The 21,869-nt window shown below is 35.5% G+C and overlaps 1 protein-coding gene across 1 annotated transcript; it reads left to right on the top strand.

The window, feature by feature from the left end:
- The first annotated feature begins 2,224 nt into the window (after positions 1-2,224).
- On the top strand, positions 2,225-18,213 carry LOC132124191 (phospholipid phosphatase-related protein type 4-like). Its single transcript, XM_059535091.1, has 7 exons — positions 2,225-2,579; positions 5,564-5,749; positions 11,147-11,276; positions 12,217-12,412; positions 13,831-13,888; positions 14,370-14,543; positions 14,948-18,213. Exons 1-7 carry the CDS (start codon positions 2,502-2,504, stop codon positions 16,355-16,357), a joined length of 2,232 nt encoding a protein of 743 aa, XP_059391074.1. The 5' UTR covers positions 2,225-2,501; the 3' UTR covers positions 16,358-18,213.
- Positions 18,214-21,869: the final 3,656 nt, after the last annotated feature.

Raw genomic sequence — 21,869 nt, 5'->3', positions numbered from 1 at the left:
TAACTGGACTACAGGAGATGGTATTTTTCACTAGCTGAAGGAAGTGTTAATATGGATTATGGATAAGTATTTTCTCTTAAAGTTAAAATGCCTCAATGATGGAGTTGTGTCTTACAAACACGCATCTTTTCACTTCACAAGATGTCAACTGATGGACTGGAGTCGTGTGGCTTATTGTGATTATTGTGACTCTCACTCTGACGGAACCCATTCACTGCAGAGGATCCATTGGTGAACAAGTGATGTAATGCTGAATTTCTCCAAATCGATTCTGATATAGAAACAAATACTATATTTGGACAAATAATTCAAACATGTCTGAATGTCTTTGCATAGATATATGTGTGTATGTATGCATGTATATTATATATATATATATATATATATATATATATATATATATATAAAAAGGTGCATTTCACGAACAAAAGATTTGCTACTGTAAATTATAAAACAACAATGCTGTCAAAAAGAAAATTATTTGGACACTTCTTGGCTGTGAAATGTTAGTGGAGCATGTACACAGTTAATGTGATAATCTATACCTGTGGTTACTCTGCTAGGACTCTGTGTGAACTTGAGAAGAACGTTAATTCACCTTCAGACCATCAAATTAGTAAGTTAGCTCTAATAAAATATTTTGAATAATTTGTTTCCAGATGCCACTTTATCTATATTTTGTGCAATGCAATTCAAGAACCCTTTTAAGTGTGTCTTAAGTGTTTAAGTACTTTTTGGGGCACGTGAAGGGTAGCAGCATCCTCTGATTGTCCACACTGGATATTGATATCCAGCTCTGCATACAGTAAGTACAGTACAATTACTAGATAACTTTGTGACACTGCCACATACGGGACATGTTTTTAACCATGTTTAGATTTTGTTTGTCTTACTGTTTGCACACAGAACTAATGACAAACATAAACTTTTTTACCAATTTTAGTCAAAATAGCCAAAGAAAATCCAATATGTTCCACAACATTCAGATTTTTATGAATTCAGCATCTTGTTACTATAAATGAGACAAAACCTATAATATAGATAATGTGCAAATAAATATAACGTGTATTATTATTGTTTAACATTCATTTAAATAATACATTAAAATAACCAAAATATACATGATTATATGCATACTTGGTCTCTGAGAGGATTGTCTGCGCATAAGGCAGAGATGGCATGATGCAGTGACAGTGAAATACCGAGTCCTACCTTTGCCACTTTGACTTTATAACAGCATCAGAAAGGACCCTGCTGGAGAAGGGAGATACATTTCTTATTCTCAGCTGTTCGCCGCTCGCGCCTGTTTTGTTTGACTAAACTTTAAAAAGTACAATTCGTCTCCAAGATAATTAAACCAACGGTTATGAGAATGGCTTCCTCAGTCATTCAGTCTGCTGCTGTTCCCGCTCCGCGCACGCGCTTCTTCAGTTTCCGGCGCAGTCCACTGCCCGCCTCTGTTCAGTCACTTCACCTCTCTGATGTTAGGACACGCACACCTGTAGGGTTTTGATTCTTTACTTGACATAAGAAACGCTGTTGAAAGATTGATGGCACTGAAATTAATTTTAAATAGAAGTAACCCAGTGTCTTTGATGCAAAATAAACTGCAACATCTTGATCAGAAGTTTTATGACTCTGAATGTGCTTTGCCATAATGACCGGAAAATCAAAGGATACATTTTATTAAAATCGTCGGTGTTTGTTGGACTACTGTGAGTCTTTACAGTAAGAATACTCTATTATTTAGGCTATAGCCTATATGCAATCCAAGTTACTTAATTGGACTAGTTAGCAAACATTTAGCTACAATGTTGCACGTCTTCCTCTACTTCAAGCATTAATAACATTTTATTTTACAGTTTTGTATTGCATTGCTCTGTAATGAATGGCATCCCATTGAACTGTAGGCTATTCTAAGGTATTTCAGTGTGTTGTAGCCTACTACTTTGCTTTGCTATGCATTGTGTTGTATTATGTCCTAGCAATAAGTAAAAAAAAAGCAATGGAAACATGGAATTCCTTTCATATTGCAATTTAGGCTATGTGAAGTGATTTTTCTCTAGCACTGTTAATATAGATGTTATTAGTGTGCATGTGTACACTACACATGCCTTTTTGTGGTATTAAATAATAAATGTATCCGAACAACTGTTACCGTCTACATTCGTGACATTATTAATAAGTGGAGGAATGCGCAGCTTGTGCGCATGTGCGTCAGGACGCAAGACCCTCATCTGAAAAATCTGATGTCATCTTGCCGGCAATATTTTCCTCTCTGTCTGTATATTCAGTTGCAATTGTATATTCATATTCCACTGCAACACAAACCGCGCGTGTTAATGGTGAAGGGTGTAGATTGTGTGTGCCGTTCGTTCTGTGTGCATCATGCATCTCAATGGAGCAAGCAGCAGCTGATCTAGACGGCTTGTTTTGCTGGATGAAGGTGGACGCTTAGGACACAACAGGTTATTGGCATTTGTTTAAAGAAGAGAAATACGATGTCTGCGAGGGAAAGACTGAAAGAGAGGATGATAAAAGAGAGCGTGACACTGCTGCCATGCTTTTATTTCGTGGAGGTAAGGGACCGTCTGTTTACATTTGCACGTTTGATTTGACAAGTGACAACTTAGAAGATCAGAATGAGATGACAATTCCATTTTTAATGCTCAGGTTAAGTATTTACATGTTACAATCATAGCTGAATCAATGAATGGAACATTTACTAAATATTTGACTATTTATCTATGGTGATAAATTAAACCTGAGAAAATTGCTCATGGTCATGGAGTTCTCATTTATTGAGGTTTCAAAGTATCAAGGTCTCAGATGTTCTGCTAAATTCCTTAGGAAAAATGAAACAGAAAAAAATGACTGCAGAGATATTTTTTGAGTTCATATTGTAGGCTAATCATAAGAAAATCAATTTTTTATTGTATTTTTATTTATTTTTTTACTCTATTGAATCTCGTTGTCTAGGAAAAACAATCGAGATTTTTAAAAGCTATATAAGCTTTATTTGCCACCCAAATTATTATTATTATTTTTTTTTTCACAAAAGTATCTGGTGTCGACAAAGTAACAAAGTAAATGAAATGAAACTGTATTTTTTACATTTTTATTTTTTAAATAACATATAAAATTATATATATATATATATATATATATATATATATATATATATATATATATATATATATATATATATATATATATACGCATACACATATATGTGTGTGTGTGTGTGTTATAATTTCATTATTTATTCATTGAAAAAGTAGGAAAAGAAATCATAAAAATTAAATGAAACATATTTTAATTAAACTATAATTATATAGATAGATAAATAGATTAATAGTAATTTTTTATAATGTTTTTTCATTATAGCTGGTTATAATTTAACTGTACTTTTGACAGTTTATGGCTCTTTTAAAGATGCAGATGAAATATGAAGCTTAGTATTTACTTTTTATTGCATTCTACAAGCAAAGTGTGCGAACAAAAAGGACTTTCACCAGCTTTATTATTAACTTTAAAATAATAAATTATTAATTTCTCATATATTTATTGCTTTTACGTTTACATCATGATTAAGCACTGGGAAGCTGTGCTTCTCTCAGCTCTCTTCCTGAGATGCTCTGCTCTCCATGCATCATGATAGGGTTAGTGGAATATATGTAGGTCAGTGTGACATAAAGAATAGAGGCAGAGCAGCTTTTATACACACATGCATACACCGACACACGTGATCTAGTACTTAGAACGAAGATCTAAGCATGCACTCATACATTATGCAATGCTGTGCTGAATTGGACATTTTCATACATTTATTAATTCCTCCATTTGCTGTTTTTCTGTGAGCTTTGCAAAATTGTTGGTCAAATACCAAAAAAGATCAGGATTACCATATTTGAGGGTTTTAAAGAGATACGAGGCATGTTCTCAGCAGAAACGGCTGTGCTTCTGAAGATATCACTGAAGTTTCATCAGGTCACAGAAACCTCCACATCTCCTCATGAGGGGCAATGCTCTTATCCTAACGGGTCCTTTTCCATCCGGACACCATCTGGACCTGCTGGGACGGTGCCTGTCCCACATAGATCTGAAAATAGCCACTAAGAAATTCTATCCTCCCCATTTATAGCCATCAATTATTAAGACCTCAGTGTCACCTCTTCTTCTTAATGGGATAATCTTCAAGTCAACATGAAATTGCATTCACAACCCATTTAACTTACATAACATAATGTATTTCTGACTGAAAATGGATATTCAGTTAGAAGAAATCAGTAGAACTTGATTAGATCCAGGAAAGTTGGTATATTTCTTGTATTAAATTAAACTGGACAATCAAATGTCATTCAATATTCTACATACAGTATACACTGTAAAAAAAAAAAAGATTTTTGAAAAATGGAAAAAGTATCACAAGAAAATACAATTTCAATCTTTCTACTTCAAAACTTCACAATTAACTTACTACAATTTTGTGTGCGTGTGTGTGTATAACCTGATACCATCAATGTACCTTGGTACCACCACTTTACTTCTTTATATAAAGGCACAGGAAAATGTTCAGAAAAAAATATTTCAAACAGATTTATTTACAACAATCATCTGAAATGCATGTAATCTGCATTCAAAGCAAATAGGTTTTGGTTGGGTTTAATCATGTCTTGTGATTCTCTTTGATGGTCCTGCCGATGCTCAACTACTCTTTAAACCTCTAGTGTCTGTCCCAAGTGCCAGTGGTTTGGGAAAAAATATGGGTCAGTAGTTATCAGTGGGCCACAGCGCAACTCTGTAGAATCAGCACAAAACGGCAGCTGCTTGCTGCAACCATCTGCATATCAAATGCCCGCAAACTGACCCGATCACTCTACTGTAAAAAACTTCAGCTGGGAGCTCTTAATTACTGACTTACAGTGATAAACATGACAAAACAATCTGTCATAAAAATACTAGATGATCCTGTACACATATACACATCCACTAAAAAAAAAAAAAATTTTCATAAGAGGAAATCACATTTGAAATGACAGGTATTCACAATCAAGTGTGCAATGTGTAGCTTAACAATTGCTTTCTTTTTTAATGCATATATACAACATTTCAGTGTAATGTTAAACATAAAAATAATCGGCATTGTCCATCTTAAGATAATACTGGAATACTATAGAAAAAAAGGTGTGTTAAAGCACACCAATTTACCCCCAGCTCAAATCGCATCATTTTTTTCCCACCATGAATTTCATAATATAAAGAGAGCTTTCTCTTTAATGTTAGTGTGAGTCCATCTATAGCTTTTCTGCAGTTCTGTGAATCTAACTCCATTGGTTTGTATTAGTAGCTCACAGGCCTTCAGATATCATCTCATAAACATGGTCTGAAATCATTATATGGCTTTCTTATACCAAGGATTTTATTTCTCTTGTAGGTACTGCCCTGTCTCTGTGTATTTTGTGATAATGACTGGCTGACTGTAGGGACCTGTTATGTGGACAGTATAAATCTTTGAAAATGTTTGTTGAAGAGTTATGTGATGTTTCCTTCTCTCTATCAGCTTCCACTCCTGGTCTCATCTATGGTCAGCGTGTATTTTCTGGAGTGGACGGATATATTCAAACCGGTCCGCTGGGGTTTCAGCTGTCACGACCGCAGTCTGAGTCTGCCTTATATCGAACCCACGCATGAGGTCATTCCCTTCCTCATGCTCCTCAGCCTCGCTTTCGCAGCTCCTGCTATTACGGTCAGTCTAACCCTCTACTGCTACACACACATATACAAAGTGCAAGGTGTACTTCTGCTTTTGGATACTGTATATTGGATAGGGCACACACCGCTGGCCTCTTGTTAATGTTAACCTGCATACTGTATATTGAAGGTGAAAATGTGTCATGACTTGTGTGTATTCAGGCACTTATGATTCACCCAAGCAAATATATTATTGTCTCCCCAATAATATTAGGCAGCAGTTCTTTTTTTCAACATTGTTTTTAACTTTAATAATAATAAATAAATATTTATTGAGCAACAAATCAGCTTGTCAGACTAATATCTGAAAGATCACTGAAGACTGGAGTGATCTTGAAAATTCAGCTTTGCCATCACTGAAAAAAAAAATTGTTTTAATTTATTGAAATAGAAACGTTATTTAAAATTTATAATAATACTTCAGAATATTACCGTTTTTACTGTATTTTTGATCAAATAAATGCAGCCTTGATAAGGATTTAAAAAAAAATCTTATTAAGCCCAAATTTTTGAACAATAGTGTTTGTAAACATTTATGTAAATATTTTATAACAAAAAAGTCTCTGAGAATTGGAGTACAGAAAACATGAAAGTTTCTACTTTCTGATCATTTCATAGACATACATCAAAGCTAAAAGTGGAATATTATGTTATGCTCTTAAATATTCATTTTACTTGCTGCTAAATGCATAAAAAAAAACTAAACTCTCAATGACAGGAATGTTGATCCAGGGCCAACTAGGATGCGAATGCAGGAGTGTGTCCTACTTGAGTAAATTCATAGAGTTAGCCTGTGGTCTATTATCACAGCTGACACACACCAGCTGGCCTCATCTGAAACACTACAGAAAAGAAAGTTTGTGCATGAATAGCTCAAATACACAGTTTTTCCTCACACTACTCCATGAGCAGTGAGCTGTCAGATAGCATCTTTCTCTTCTCAACTTTATGACACCTTTGGTGCATCACAATGCTGCCAGAACAGCTGCTCCGAGGATGCCATAATGACATAGTGAATTTGCTTTTCTCTTCTTCTACCAAGCAAGGTTTCCTCCGTTTAACTGCCAGTCGTGGAGCAGATGAGTGCAGTTTCGCTGCAGGCATTACTATGGATTTATGACAGTTTGGTTGTTCACTCGTACGGAAAGTCATATTATTTCAGTTCTTAGGGCAGATTACGCTGTTGTCTCAGAAATGACAGGATGGTTAAATGGTTTTGCAAACGCTAATGGGCACTTCACAGTAATGAGTTGGTTGTGGTTCTCGTCTCTCTGATCCTCTGAACTTAAAGTATTTGTAGATGATAGTTACTCTACTCTAAAGACGAAATAAACAGACTGAGATCATCTTTACACTTGGAAAATTTTCTAAACATACCCCAGGCATTTTTATATTAAGGTCATAAACATTTATCAAGCATGTCATTGCATGTCATTATTTTTTTAGATTTCATAAGATGAGCACTCAAATTTTATCTTAAGGCTAAAAAAACTAAAAACATTTATATTAGATTAAATGTATCATATTAACAAGTATCTAATGCAATCAAAGCAATAAATCAAATCTTTATCTAAATTTACCCAGAGGGAAACTGTATTAGTCTTATTAAATCACGTAGGAGGTTTATGTTTCATAAGTGTCAAAAGTAACTTCATGTCAGACTTACTTTAAAATTATTATTATTTTTTTGGAAGTGTTTCTGCAAGTCCTAAAAACTCTGAATTTGTCCTTCTACAAAAATTTAATTAGGCCTTACATTTGAGTAGAAAATCTTAAATTTATATGGTCATGGCAGTACAAATATCTAAACATGTTTAAATCAAAATGCATTTACTTGAATTTAAGAATGAATATATGCTGTCTTTTTTTTGTAGAGAAATTGAACAAAATTAAGTCAGTTTATGCTTAAAACAACAGATATGTTTATATTTTAACTATAATCTTTATTATAATCTCAATTTTTGACATTTCACTGGTAAACAAGATAAAAAATGCTTGGAACATAGCTTAAGCATTATTTCTATATTAAGCTTTTTTGTGTAAATTTAAAAGGAAATGAGATTAGTTTGAAAGTATTGCTAATACAACTCGTGTTAGACATTTACATTTAGAGAACCTATTGACATATTGTGTTCCCTTTAATTTATTCCTTAAATTTTCTTTAAAGGGGTGATTGATTATGGAACTTTAGTTAGTGTGTAATGTTGCTGCTGGAGCATAAACAACGTCTGCAAAGTTACGACGCTTAGAGTTCAATGCAAAGGAAGGATATCATATGATGCTTTTTTTAAAGATCATCATTTTGTGTATTTAGTGTAACTGAATATGTAGACATGTTCAAAAAACACATTATTTTTCAAAATTCTGTACATTATTGTAGTTCCTCTATGCCCCGCCTCTCTCAAATGCGTCGTTTTCTACAAAGTCCCTCCTTCGGCTCTGATTGGCCAACCAACCCAGTCCATTGTGATTGGCCGAACACGCCAAGGACTTTCCATAATCGCGAGCTTCATCTTTCTAAATAAATGTAAAGACTGTTAATAATGTCCTTAGATTTACCATCAGATCAAGCCCTAAAGAGGAACAGAGTCGTTTGACAGACACAGTGATGAAGCTCGTATGTGTTTGCAGAACACAAGCCACGGACAGTTAAGACAGCTTAAACTAATAACAATACATACTTACAGTATATAGTACAGATTGTCATAGCAAAGCATTTTTTACCTCCTCTCCTAGGTTCACGAAACGGTTGTCCATAAAATGCATTGCTGTTCTGTTGTAAGTAATCTTAAAGATTCCTATTGCCAAATAAAGTGCTTTTGCTTTCATCTAGATCTCCCTGACATAACTGCTTCAACGCTAACTGTGCTTACTCAAACCACGCCTTCTTTCTTTGCATGAACATTTGGGCGACATTATGCAAATATTTCCACATCGTGACATAGACATGGCACATGTTTGAATGAGCTGTTTTAAGGGGGCATGGCAGAGTCTTAACTTTGATAAAGAATATCTCTTTGGATTTGAGACTTCAGCCTTTGCAACTTTACAGATCTTCTTTACTTTCTCTTCTTTCTACTCCAAAGAGAAAGGAAAAATTGAAATCGCATCATGTGAACCCTTTAAAGAAATTGCTGTTTAAGGACTACAAAAAAGGCTGGTAGGGACTACAACAAGTTTCTTCATGGGTTTGTGACATTACTAACCCCGATGTTTTCATAAACCCCTCCCCTGGGAACAATCAACTACCCATAATGGTAAAGGTGCGTGTCGTTTCCAGACAATGTGCACTTGGCGGTTAGCAAATTACAAAAACACTGAGCCCACTAACCAATCAAAACACATTGTGTATTTCTGAGGGAGGGGCTTCATAGAACCAGGAACTCAACAGACCGTTTTGACGAGAATGGAAAGCATGAAGCATGAACACGTTACACTGCACCCCATGAACACAATCAAGCTTTTGAAAAAAGCAGATCAACCCTTTAATTGGTGTTAAAAGATCTTAAATTTCACATTTAAGTCTTAAATTTACTTTCATAAAACTTGCTGGAACATAGATATAGATCTATAAAACTAGTATTTATCAATGATCAATCCTTGGGAGAATTTCATGAAAAAAAAGTTTGAGTTCATAGTGAAATCTCGGACATTCTTTTGCAAATCTGAGCAGTTTGTGATGTTCTCTTCTAAAATTAAAATAGAAGTGTGAAATCTTTTTTTTTTTTTGGACAAAAACTTGCAAACAATGTGATTTTTCATTCCTAGAGGAAAAAGAAACAGAAAGCATTGATTGAACGAGTAAAATGGCTAGCATTTCAAAGACACCCAGTGTACTTTTCTCTGCAGAATTATTTAACAGTGATTAAATAATTGACTTTAAGTTGCAGGCATAGAGAGCTCGGAACACATTTGCATCTTATCACATTTTGGCTCTCAGGTAATGATCCTCTCTGTCCTTTCTTTAGCCCATTTTTGGGCTACAATCTGTTTACCTACATAGGCCAGATTTAGCATCAGGCAGGAAGTGACCACAGGCACCGAGACGTCCTGTGATTCCTCCAGGTGTCATGATATAATATGAGCATCTGAGAGCCCGAACTGGTCAGATGGGATGGGATGGTGGAATCTGCAGGCTTCCTGGGATCTGATTCAGGTCACGGTGTGGCACAAGGTCTTGCCAATGTTTAGATCATGTCCTTAGCACTTCCCCCACTAGGCCGGAGTGTGGAGCACAGCTGATTTCAATCCCATGATCCCACTGGGATTTAAACTCCTCACCTAGCGACCTATGCAATATAGAAGAGAAGATTGCCGGCTGTTGAGTCTGTATGTTCTATATGGAGCAAAAAAAAAAAACTAAACAGAAGAGCAGTCAGTGCAAAGCTAGTCTCATGTAACCAGACATTTCACTTGTGGCACACTGAGCTCAAAAGTCCTAATTGTGTTCAAGTGAAAAATAATAAAATAATAAATACACGCATAAACAGAAGTTATATACAGTATAATGTGCTCTTATATTATTGAATTTGGTAATTATATATATGTGTGTGTGTATATATATGAATTATTCATAATGTAGTAATTTGTTTATTTATATTGTTTGTTTCATTTATAGTAATTCATTTATTATAATAAATATTTTAGATATTTGTTTCTATTATTTATATATTGTATTTAATATATTTATATATAAATAATAAATATATATTTATATTATTTACAAAATTATTCTTTATACTATTATACAATTATTAAAAAATATAATGACTATATTATATATTAATTAAATATCATTTTGGAAGAAATGATTTTACATATAAAGTATTTAAGTACATTTTAAATCAAAACGCTCAGACTTAACTATGCCTACAGTCTGGTTAAGTGATGGAGGTTACATAAGGTATGAAGTGAAAGCCCAAGGACCCAAATAAAGCTTGTGACCATTTTAGCTGAAATGATTCATCTCCATGAAAGCAGCACTTCACAGCCCTGATGTTTGTGCAGAAGTCAGTGGGTGTGTGATTTTCAGAAGACAGGGAGGTGAAACGCCGGGGACAGATCTGGAGCAGATTAAGGATGGATGTGTCTTTGATGCACACTGACAGCCCTGCTTAAGATGGGCATTAATACATAAGTGTGCAATGATCAAAACGACTGCTCTCTCAGCCCAAGTGAGAGCTGATTGCATTATGGCTTATCAAAATTGTGCATTTACCAGTAGATAAGGACATTATGGCAATTCTGTTTAAAGGCATCTAGAGCTTTACTATACAGTAAAAAGAAACTCCTGAAGAGTTAGTGTGAAACTGTCGAGTGCAATTTGAGAGGAGAGACATCCTAAACATTTGATCTACTTCCACCTCTGACCTGGTGTGTTGCATGTTCACAGATCATGATCGGAGAGGGGATTCTGTTCTGCTGTCTGTCCCGAGCGCACTGCAGAGGAGGAGCTGAAGCTGACATCAACGCTGCCGGCTGCAACTTTAACTCTTTCGTCCGACGAGGTGTCAGGTTTGTGGGTAGGTCACATTTCTTGTAGATGTCTTTTGTTCACTCCTTTATTTCGTTACCTTTAGGCCCCCATGGAATGTGCATTATTTTGTCCAGAACTCTGTGGAAGGATTTTAAAAATGTGCTAAACTGATACAAATAAAATTCTGTCACTATGTACAGTACTTAACTCTCTTGTTGCTCCAAAGCAATTTTTCCACTGAACACAAAAGAAGATATTCTGAAGAATATTCACCAAGCTACCTTTGATGACTCATTACATGCACAAAAAATTGCACAAAAGTGTAACTCTCAGAACATGTATGTATATGTTCCTGATGATAAAATGGCTAAATATTTGTGGTCATTTGAGTAGGAGCATGTCTCTTATGCTCACCAAGTCTGCATTTATTTGATTAAAAATACAGTAAAAGCAGTAATATTGTGACATTTTATTACAATCATAAAAAAAATGTTTTCTATTATAATATTTACCTTTACATAAAATTACATATTTTCAAATATAATTTATTCTTGATTACTCAGTCTTCAGTGTTATGTGATACCTAAGAAATCATTATAATATGCTGATTTGGCGTTTAATTAATATCATTCATTATTGGTGGTCAATTATAATAATGGTTCTTTTCACAGTCAAGGTTGAAAATATTTTTAGAAACATTTTTCCAGGATCCTTTGATAAAGTTTAAAGGAGCGTTTATTTAAAGTAGAACTCTTTTGTAACAGTCTTTACTGTCCAATTTGATCAATTTAATGCATCCTTGCTGAATAAAAGTTTTAATTTCTTTTTATTTTTTTTAAATCTTACAAGTTTTTCCCTTTTGAAGTTTTCACAAAAAACATAAATTGGTATATTAAATCAGCCAATATATTGGTTATCAACTTACATTAAAATAAATATCAGTTATCACTGTATACAGTGTAAATTCAATGTCTTTTTCCTTTCAGGCGTTCATGTGTTTGGCTTATGCGCCACGGCTTTGATTACCGACATCATCCAGTTGTCGACAGGTTACCCCGCCCCCTACTTCCTGACTGTCTGCAAGCCCAACTACACTCACCTCAATACCTCCTGTGATGACAGCTTCTTCATCCTGGAGGACATCTGCTCAGGATCTGATGCCGCTATCATCAACGCCGGCAGGTACGGCTCTGATTCATGGCGAACGGAGACCTAGATCTCTGTTGGATTAACAGTGCCACAGTTATGATTATCTTAACACCCCCTGAAACAGACAAGTTGGTAAAAAAATCTTTAAATATTAGTCAAGTGTGAACTCCTGATACTCAGGGATTCGTGCGAAAGATATACAGGCACAAGAGACTGCATGGATCAGAGCCAAGCCTCAGTGCAAACCTAAGAATAGAGGCTGTAGATTAAAGGAATAGCTTCTGATGTACTTTTTAATAAGGTTGGTTTTCAAGAGAACGGATGAGGCTGTGGACCATTTTTCTGCTAGTGTAGATTCACTAAATAATGGAGTACTGAACTGGCTTATGAATTTCTGAGCATACATACAGTACACTGACACAAATACCATTTACCCCGTTTATAACTCCAGCTCTGTCTGGAGAGATTCACTGTTGTGATGATCCAGGAACTCGCAGTCAGACGGAGTTGGACTTGTTCTAGACCAGCAAGTATAATTTGATGCCTCAAGTTCTGAAAGTGTAGATAATCTTTTCTCTGGAACCTTTTATTTACTGTATGTCAGAGATAATATAGTGTATGCTGCTGTAGCAGTGATATCTGTGATGGTTTCCTGCTTATGATGCCACTGTTAATGTTTGTTTATCCTCTGAGAAGATGCAGACACAGCATTAGGTTCAACAGATTCAGCTCACCATGGGAGTCTCCCAATATATAGTGGGTATAGAAAAGACCCCCTCTCCACCCCTTAAAATAATCAGATTTTGATGCTTTGCATCCTGAAACAAAGACGGACACAGCTTTTTGCTTTATCCAGCTGTATTTACTCAGTGCAACTTATACCATTCAAGTGAAATATATAATAATAAACATGTCAGACTGCACAGCAAAGCACTTAAAACCACCCCTAATAGACTAATAAGACAACCGCATAGCAACCCACTAGAAACCACCTGATACCCTATAGTAACTGCACAGCAACAAACTAAAAACAACCCATAACACCATATAGCAACTGCATAGCAATACGCTAAAAACCACCACAACCCCCTATAGAAACCACAAAGCAATGAATGCACTAGAAACCACTCCTAACATACTACAGCAACCACATAGCAACACACTAGAAATCACCCTTAGCACCCTATAGTAACCACATAGCAACGCACTAAGAAACACTCCTAACAACAACCCTATAGCGATCCTAGCAACCACACAGCAAAAATAAAAAAATAAAACCCACCCTATCAAAACTGCATGGCAATGCACTAAACACCGCAAATTAACTTAGTATAGCATATGCATTAAGAAAAGAGGTGTGGACTTTCAAATGCGTATTTCAAATGTGTCTGCTGTATTCTTTCTCTCCTTTGATAACAGAGTTGATCAGAATTGCTTTTCATTTATTTCAGAAAATCCTTCCCGTCACAGCATGCAACGCTGGCATCCTTTGCTGCTGTGTATGTCTCGGTGAGTAAAAGTCAGTCATTCAGAAGTATTTAGGCACTTTTCACTGTGCTGTTAGAAAGATTCAAAAAATGTCACCTTCTGTGCAAAACTGACCCTGATGTGTGGATAAAAAGAGAGCAGCTCTCCACTGTAATTTGTGCAGCAACATCATGCAGTTTATTGGAGCTTGTCAATGTAGTGGAATAGAGTGTTAGCCCCTTTGAGCTGCATTTCTGTTTTTAGTATATTTGAATGTATTTGTCCATTGAAGGGTGGGAATGCAACAATTTGCGGCTTTACATTTTTCTCTGCTCTTGACATCATAAACTATGTGCACATTATATAAGCTGACAGATTGTGAACCAATGTTTGAATATTATTCTAATTATCAAAGTGTGTATGAATTTTTCTCATTGCAAATGTTATGGCTGTGGCTCACTACCTGATTTGGCTTTGGCTTGGAAACATTACAGCATATATTGATTGTCTTTTTCTTGTGCAGATGTATTTCAACAGCACACTAACAGACTCATCCAAACTGCTGAAGCCTCTTCTAGTGTTCTCCTTCATCATCTGTGCCATCATATGTGGTCTAACCCGTATTATTCAGCACAAGAACCATGCTGTTGACGTTTACCTGGGCTTCCTTCTTGGAGGGGGCATCGCTGTTTACCTAGTGAGATGAATATAATTCGTTTATGATATATTTAATAGCATTTTAAAGCAATTTCATGATACAAAGGGTCTTGGAAATGTAGTCTACTTGCATGTTTACAACATGAAACAGGGAGACTACAATTTAGCCAACTAGGACATGTTCCTGGATCAGACCTTTGTTGGTGCTGGAGTAACATTCTCACCAAATAATTGTATGCCAAGCTCTAACATTCCTCTAAAACCAGAAGGAATGGTCCAAACTCAGGCTCTAAGCCTAACCATAAAATCGGACAAGTTGACAGAACTAGTGGTTCCAGGACTAAAAAAAATGTTAAACCAAGAACATGTCAACTGTGTTACCAAAGCCCTTATTATAAAGTATGTTAGGAAATATATAGAAAATATTGTGTTTTGTCCATCCAGGGTTTGTTTGCTGTAGGAAACTTCCAACCGAGCAAACAGAAACATACAAGTCAGATTCACGTTCAGGATTCTCATCGAACTATGGCTGACCTTTGCCAGCAAGGTCACCACCTACCTGCCAAGAGTTGCAGTGGCAGCGATGGCCTCTCATCTTCATGCTCCGAGGGTATACTGCGTCGCAACACCAAATACCACCAGGCTGGATCTCTTAGCAGCCTGAAAAGACCAAGTGGAGATGTGGATGTCATCACCTGCAGTCCTCCACACAAGGAGAACATGGTGACCTTCAATACCTTGCCCAGAGTGCACACACCTGCCATGGATGAGTCTGCCTTCCGCAACGCCACCATCCACACCTCCTCAGTAGATTCGAGTCGATCGAAGCAGCTGCTGATGCAATGGAAGAGTAGGAACGAGAACCATAAACACTCCCTGCATGCCATGGAAGGCGGACCAGGACTGTCTCCTCCAAACAGCATGGAAATCCGCTGCAATTCTGAACCTTCAGCTGTGGGAATCAATGGTGAACATCAGGGACCTGGAACCCCTTACCTAAAAATGGCCACTGGAAGTACAACACTACCAAGCAACCCCAGTGGAATTGCTGGCGCTGCTCGGATAACCATCCAGTCTCGACCTGGTTCCTCGCAGTTGGTGCACATCCCAGAGGAGACACAGGAGAACATGGGTGGCTTGACAAATAGTAGTAACATCCGTGAAAAATGGCTTAAAAGCATGGAGAGGACTGCGGAGAATGGTGGGGAGGTACCAATTGTTAGGACTAACTCTAATGGCCAGCCACGCATAATGCAGGTCATTGCAATGTCCAAACAGCAAGGTCTCCTGCAGGGAAGCTCTCCCAGTTCTGAGAGCAGCAGCCACACCAGCTCCACAGCACCACTGCAGCGCTACAACACTCTAACTGAGGAGTCTGGAGGTCAAGGCAGCACTGGAGCCATCATTCGGGTGGAAGCCCATCCAGAGAATGGCCGACCCATGGTGCATGCGCACTCCATAGATGGAAGTGGCTCCTGGACATGGAAGTCCCAAAGCAGCTTTAGACATTCATTTGAGCTCAACGACTTGAATCAGGACTCCGAGAGCTCAGAATCCGTGAGGGATGGGAACAGTTCAATGGACAGAAAAAAGAATGGCTCTAACGCTCCTAAAGTCGTCGCAGTGCCGACTGTCCCTACTGTATCTACAGCAGGTGGAGACCAACATCCCAACCAGACCATTTCCACCATCCGGGTCACTCCCATGGAAATGACAGAATCTGGTCCTGAGAGTAGCGATTCAAGCTTGCGCAGAAAAACCAGGATCCTCATCCCTGAAAGAGGAAACAGTCCAGACAATACCAGGAATATTTTTTACAAGGGAACATCCACCACCCCATTTTTCAAAGAGTAGTCAGTAATTATCTAAACAAAAACAAAAACAAAAAATGAAGAAACCAGAAGAGGTTGGGTGTTACATAGACACATACGCTATGTTTTACACATCTCCGATGGCATCGCTTGTTATGCATGAGATGATTCACTGACTTAAAATTATATGACAAGTAAGAAAAGCACAAAATCCAGGTTTTGGTCATAGTTCATTTACTTTTGTGAAAATGACATTGTAAACATATGACAGTATATCACATGGAAATGGTCTTACCTTTAGTGAAACACTGTGAAGCTGGAACTATGACTGTGCCAAGACTGAACTGCAACACTGTATTTAAGTATTTAACATCTCAGATATCTTAAAAGATTTTCCATATAGTCATAATTTCACTTATTCATACACTAATAACTATGCTAGCTGAAACCTTTATTTTTGTATTCTGTAAATAACTTTTAAACTTGGTGCTGCCCAATTCCGAGAACATTATGTAAAAAACATCAAGTTAAGAAAAAATTATAATAATTACTCATCATTTTAAATTTCTTATGACCATAAGTGCTTAGGATATTCTCTGTAGCAAATGATAGTCATAAAACAACACGCACTTCACGTTACTACTTGCAATACAAATACTTTACGTACCGTATGTGCTGTATCTGTAGGAATTTGTAAATAAAATGTACATTCATGCACATTTTAATACACATAAAAGGATTGTGTTTTAGAAATACAATGATATAGTATGTTTCAGTATCTAAAAGAGAAAAATAAAATATGACTACACTTTACGTACAAATACCAACAAATACTTATGAGATTTGTTACGTCTATTTAAAACTATTATTATCAAGGAAAAAAAACATTATTATTGCACCTAATGTCTATCTTGCACTATTTGCAAACATAATTAATTTACTGGTTTCCTACAGATAATTCTGATTTGATTTCAGTTATTTTAATAAGGTTAGCTGCATTAGTAGCAAAACGATATTCCATGTTTCCTAATTGTGGTTATACCACTGTGAGCTCCAGCTTTTTAGGCCAAATAGTCATATTAAATGTATTATATACTTTTGTGTAGCCACACACACACACACACATGCACGCACACACAAAATCAATATAAATCAATAAATACAATTACAACGGCTTTACTGTTCACAAAGAGATTAAAAACTACAGCAGTTAGTTCCATGTTAATTTACTGTGTAACTTTTTATAAACTGTAAATTAATGTGCCAAAGGGTATTTTAAAGGGAAGATTCTGTTTTGAAACATTTCTATAGAAGTCTGTATTCTTATAAACCACAAAGTCTTTTAGCACAGCCTTAGCCAGTGCATGTTAGTTTGATATTTCACATTTATTTTTGGTTTCCTTTTTGTAAATTATGCCTTTGTGTAGCAGCTGCATATGTGATTATTTATACAAAATATAAATGACTTGTTGTCAATCTTTATAGATAATGCCACACCAGAATATATTGTATGTTATCTCTAACATGTCAAGAGATTGTTTGGATACCCGTAAATGTGCGCTAATGATTTTAGAAATGCATTAAGCATGCTGGTAGCAGTGTGTGTGTTATCTGAGGAACGTTTTACTCTGTAGCACTCTGTAACTGTCATTGACACATTGAAGTGCAGTTCAGTTTAGATAAGAATAAATCCAGTCGAACCTGTTACAGTGATGTTAAGAGTTAATATTACGGTGACCTGACTCAAAAAAAAAAAGTCAAACTTTGTTATTTATGTACGTAACCTCTGAGAATACAGTTTGTTTCTATCGTTACATGGCTATGTTTTACTCCAGTAACTGGGTAGATGAAAAAATAAAGTGCTGTATCAGTGTTTGAATAAACATTTGCTATTTAAAACTGCTGAGTCTCTTCAATAATTAATTGGCAGCACATTTGTATTGGCACTTTCCAAAAAATAAAAAGAGATTATGCCAAAATGATAATGCTATGTCATATTTGATTGTTGGATACTGTCAAATATTTGACTACTGAAGTGGGACAGGGCAAAATCTTAAATGGCAAAATTGGAATTGGATGCTATTCTTGGAGAGTGCCTCATACTGTGTTTCTTCATCACTACTGTCATAAAAGTAAAAAAAAATATGGTGTGAGAATGATTTCTCTGTCAGCTGAGAACAGTCAACAGCCATACACGAATATGACAGACTGTGGGTTGAATGCAAATTTAAGGCGTAACAAGTTTAATTGTTGCCTGTGGTCTTTTATCCATCCTCCAAAATACTCTGGAAAATTAGTCCGGTCAAATAACTCCCATCCCTTCCCCTACACCATCCTACATCTCTTGCATTAAGCAAACCAAAGCTGGCATGCAATGCTTTATCCATGGCTATACATTTAAAGAGGATGTTTTAAACGAACCATTAATTTCACACCAGATCAAGAACGTGTGACGCCACACAAACAGACACAAAGCTCTCTTCATGATCTGGAAATGCTGGTCTCGTTACGACTGCCACATGTAATTATCATGGTACAGTATAAAGTAGGTCAGTGAATTGACCTAAATTGAATGTGAGCGCTGCCAGATACAACCTCATCTCTAATGAACAGATGAAGTAAACCAAAGGAAAATAAAAACATATAAACCATATCAACAATGGAAGCTCTCAGATCAAACAGAAACACCTTTGTCTAAACGCCATGGCTCAAACAGAATCACTAATACATAATATTCTTACAGACACTTCCTGATAGCTTCCCAAGTGTCAACATGTTTCACTGCAGTCTCTTGTGAAAAAGGACCATAGCTGTTTTTAGCAACCATAATTTAAGTATACTGCTAGAATATAGTTAGTAACCTCAAGTAAAACTATGGATAGCCTTTCATTACTGTATTTTGAATAAATGCCACACTAGTACCATGCTAGTTAGGGATAAGGTAAATCCCTAATACATTTTTAGGCTAACTTACTTCAATACAGACAAATGTCTTTAAAAGCAGCCAAAATTAATTTAAATACTAGTCTGTGTGCTCAATTAACATATGGGAGTGCTAACCAGGAATCTATTAAGCTACAATATCCTGAAATCTATTTAGCTAACATGCTAAAGCTAATGATGTGGGTTCCCAATGAAATTGAATGCAATGAAGGCAAGCAACTACTGCCTTTGAATTATCTGGAATAACCTTGTGTCTTAGTTTTTTTTTTTTTTAGTTTTGAATATGTATTGTTGAATAATATATTGGATCTGAATGAATAATGTAAGGCGCTTGATGGTCAAACTGATACAAAAACAGTGCCAGCTCATCTGAAATCAGAGGGCAAGAAATTCATAAATAGAAATAGTTGATCTTTTCATACGTCCACTTTTTTCTCAAATCAAAACTCACAATTTGAGCAATTTAAAATGTTTATATTTGATATAACAAACAAACAAATAATAATAATATGGTATAATATAATAAAAGCTATTATATATACATAAATAATATATTATTTCATATAGAAGATAAATAAATAATAATGCATGGAAAACAGTGATCAACATTCTTCAGATTTTCTCATGTATGACATGAGTGAGAGGAATTAATGACTGAGTTTTCATATTTGGATGAACTACTCTTTTAAGTAAGGTTATGTTAGGTAAATAGTGAAATTCACATGCCAACTTGATGTCCTTGTTTTAAAGCTGCAACCTTCCAATGCCATTAGAAACTGAAATGCTAATGAATGCCCTTTAAGTGTAGCAGTGACCTTAATAGAACAACCATTTGTCAGCATAACAATTTATTTATATATCGCTGATTTAATATCTACCTCACAGAATTTTAGCATTGAAAGGTCAAAACTTCAAGTCATGTTGTATAGGATATGGACATCAATGGCACAGGGACAGTTTGGAAATGAAATAAAGGCCTGATTGTGACAGCCAGTGGTTTGTCTAATTTGAAATGCATTAGGGGTTCAGGCCAGGCACTTACATATGGTTTCTTAACACTTTGGGTGATAAATGACCTGTGGGTATGCATGGATGAGTACACAATGTAGAATGTAACTGATTCCACCATTAAATATGCTTCCAATATGTGCTGCACTCTGTGTTTAACAGCTTTTACTAGTAAACCATTGCAAATGCCCTGCAACATCAGATTTGTTGCCTTCAGAAAACAAGTTTAAGAGCAGGTCACATTATCATAACTTTCGCAGGCAAAAGTCCATGGCCCATTATCAGTAGTGTAGCGATAGTAAGAGGTCACTCTTCCAAACTAGCTCACAATCGCCCATCGCATGTTCAGAATTTAACTAACTGGAATCCATAGATTTCACATAGATTTCCTATTTCGCTCGCAGAATTTTGCTGTACAAAGGTAAATGTGACCATAAAAACTGTAAAAAAATAAATAAATAAAAATAATGTGGATGCCATCTTTATATATATATATATATATATATATATATATATATATATATAAACTGTATATAAAGCACAGAAGAAATTAGCAGAAAATATGTGTATTATGTGTATACCTGTTCAGAATTTCAAATACTGATTCCTTACAAATACTTTTCTCACTAATAATAGCTTAAATTATTACTATATTATTTATAAAATATAATATAGATTCCAGTTTACTTACTATCAAGTGCAATGTAAGTATATTTAAATAAATATAAATAAAAACAAACAAATATTTGATTTCATCATACTAACGTAATTTGGCCAGTAGTAATAATTAGTTTTTCCTCAAAAGAACTCGAAACCTTGTGAAATAGATTGACTTTTTTTTTTTTTTGTTACACATACATATATATATATATATATATATATATATATATATATATATATATATATATATATATATGATAAAAAAACAAGTTTTGGAACATAATTAATGTAAAACTGTAATATAATTATTTTTTCTTTTTGAAAAACTATGGAAGTTTTTTCCTAACATAATTAAAATGAAAATGAAAAAGATCAAATAATAAATCAAAGTCTCAAAACAACTGTTCAAATGATAAATCAAACGGTCAAAATATTAAATAATAAATCAAACTCTCAAAAAGGCTGCCCAAATTAAAAATCAAATGCTCAAATCATATTTCCATATGCTTAATCCATATTTTCGCATTCGACGACGTATAGTCATCTCTGAAACGCCAAACAATGTTGCGATTTCCACAGCCTTTATTCCTCTCATCAGATATGTCTCGATGGTCTCTGCTGGGATGTTTTGACTTGGGCTGAGTCCCAATTCGCCTACTTATACTACGACCTAAAAGTATGTACTTTTTTTGTGAGGAAAAAGTACATACTTTTGAGTGTGTAGCAAAAGAGTATGCACGTTCTGGGACATACTTCGATGACATCATGCAACGTGAACGACAACGTGGTTGCCTAGTTACGCACACCACAACTGTTTCATTCATTCTTGTGTCCAATAAAATTTTATTTACTATTCCCATCTTTTTTTCTCATCGTTTTTTTTCACAATAGATTTAAAATGTGTTCTTCTACCAAGTTGAGGAGTGAAGAAGCAGGGCGGTGTC

Source organism: Carassius carassius, chromosome 42 (assembly GCF_963082965.1).
Source record: "Carassius carassius chromosome 42, fCarCar2.1, whole genome shotgun sequence".
In the NCBI taxonomy this organism is placed as follows: domain Eukaryota; kingdom Metazoa; phylum Chordata; class Actinopteri; order Cypriniformes; family Cyprinidae; genus Carassius; species Carassius carassius.
This window is presented reverse-complemented; position numbering and strand designations above follow the sequence as displayed.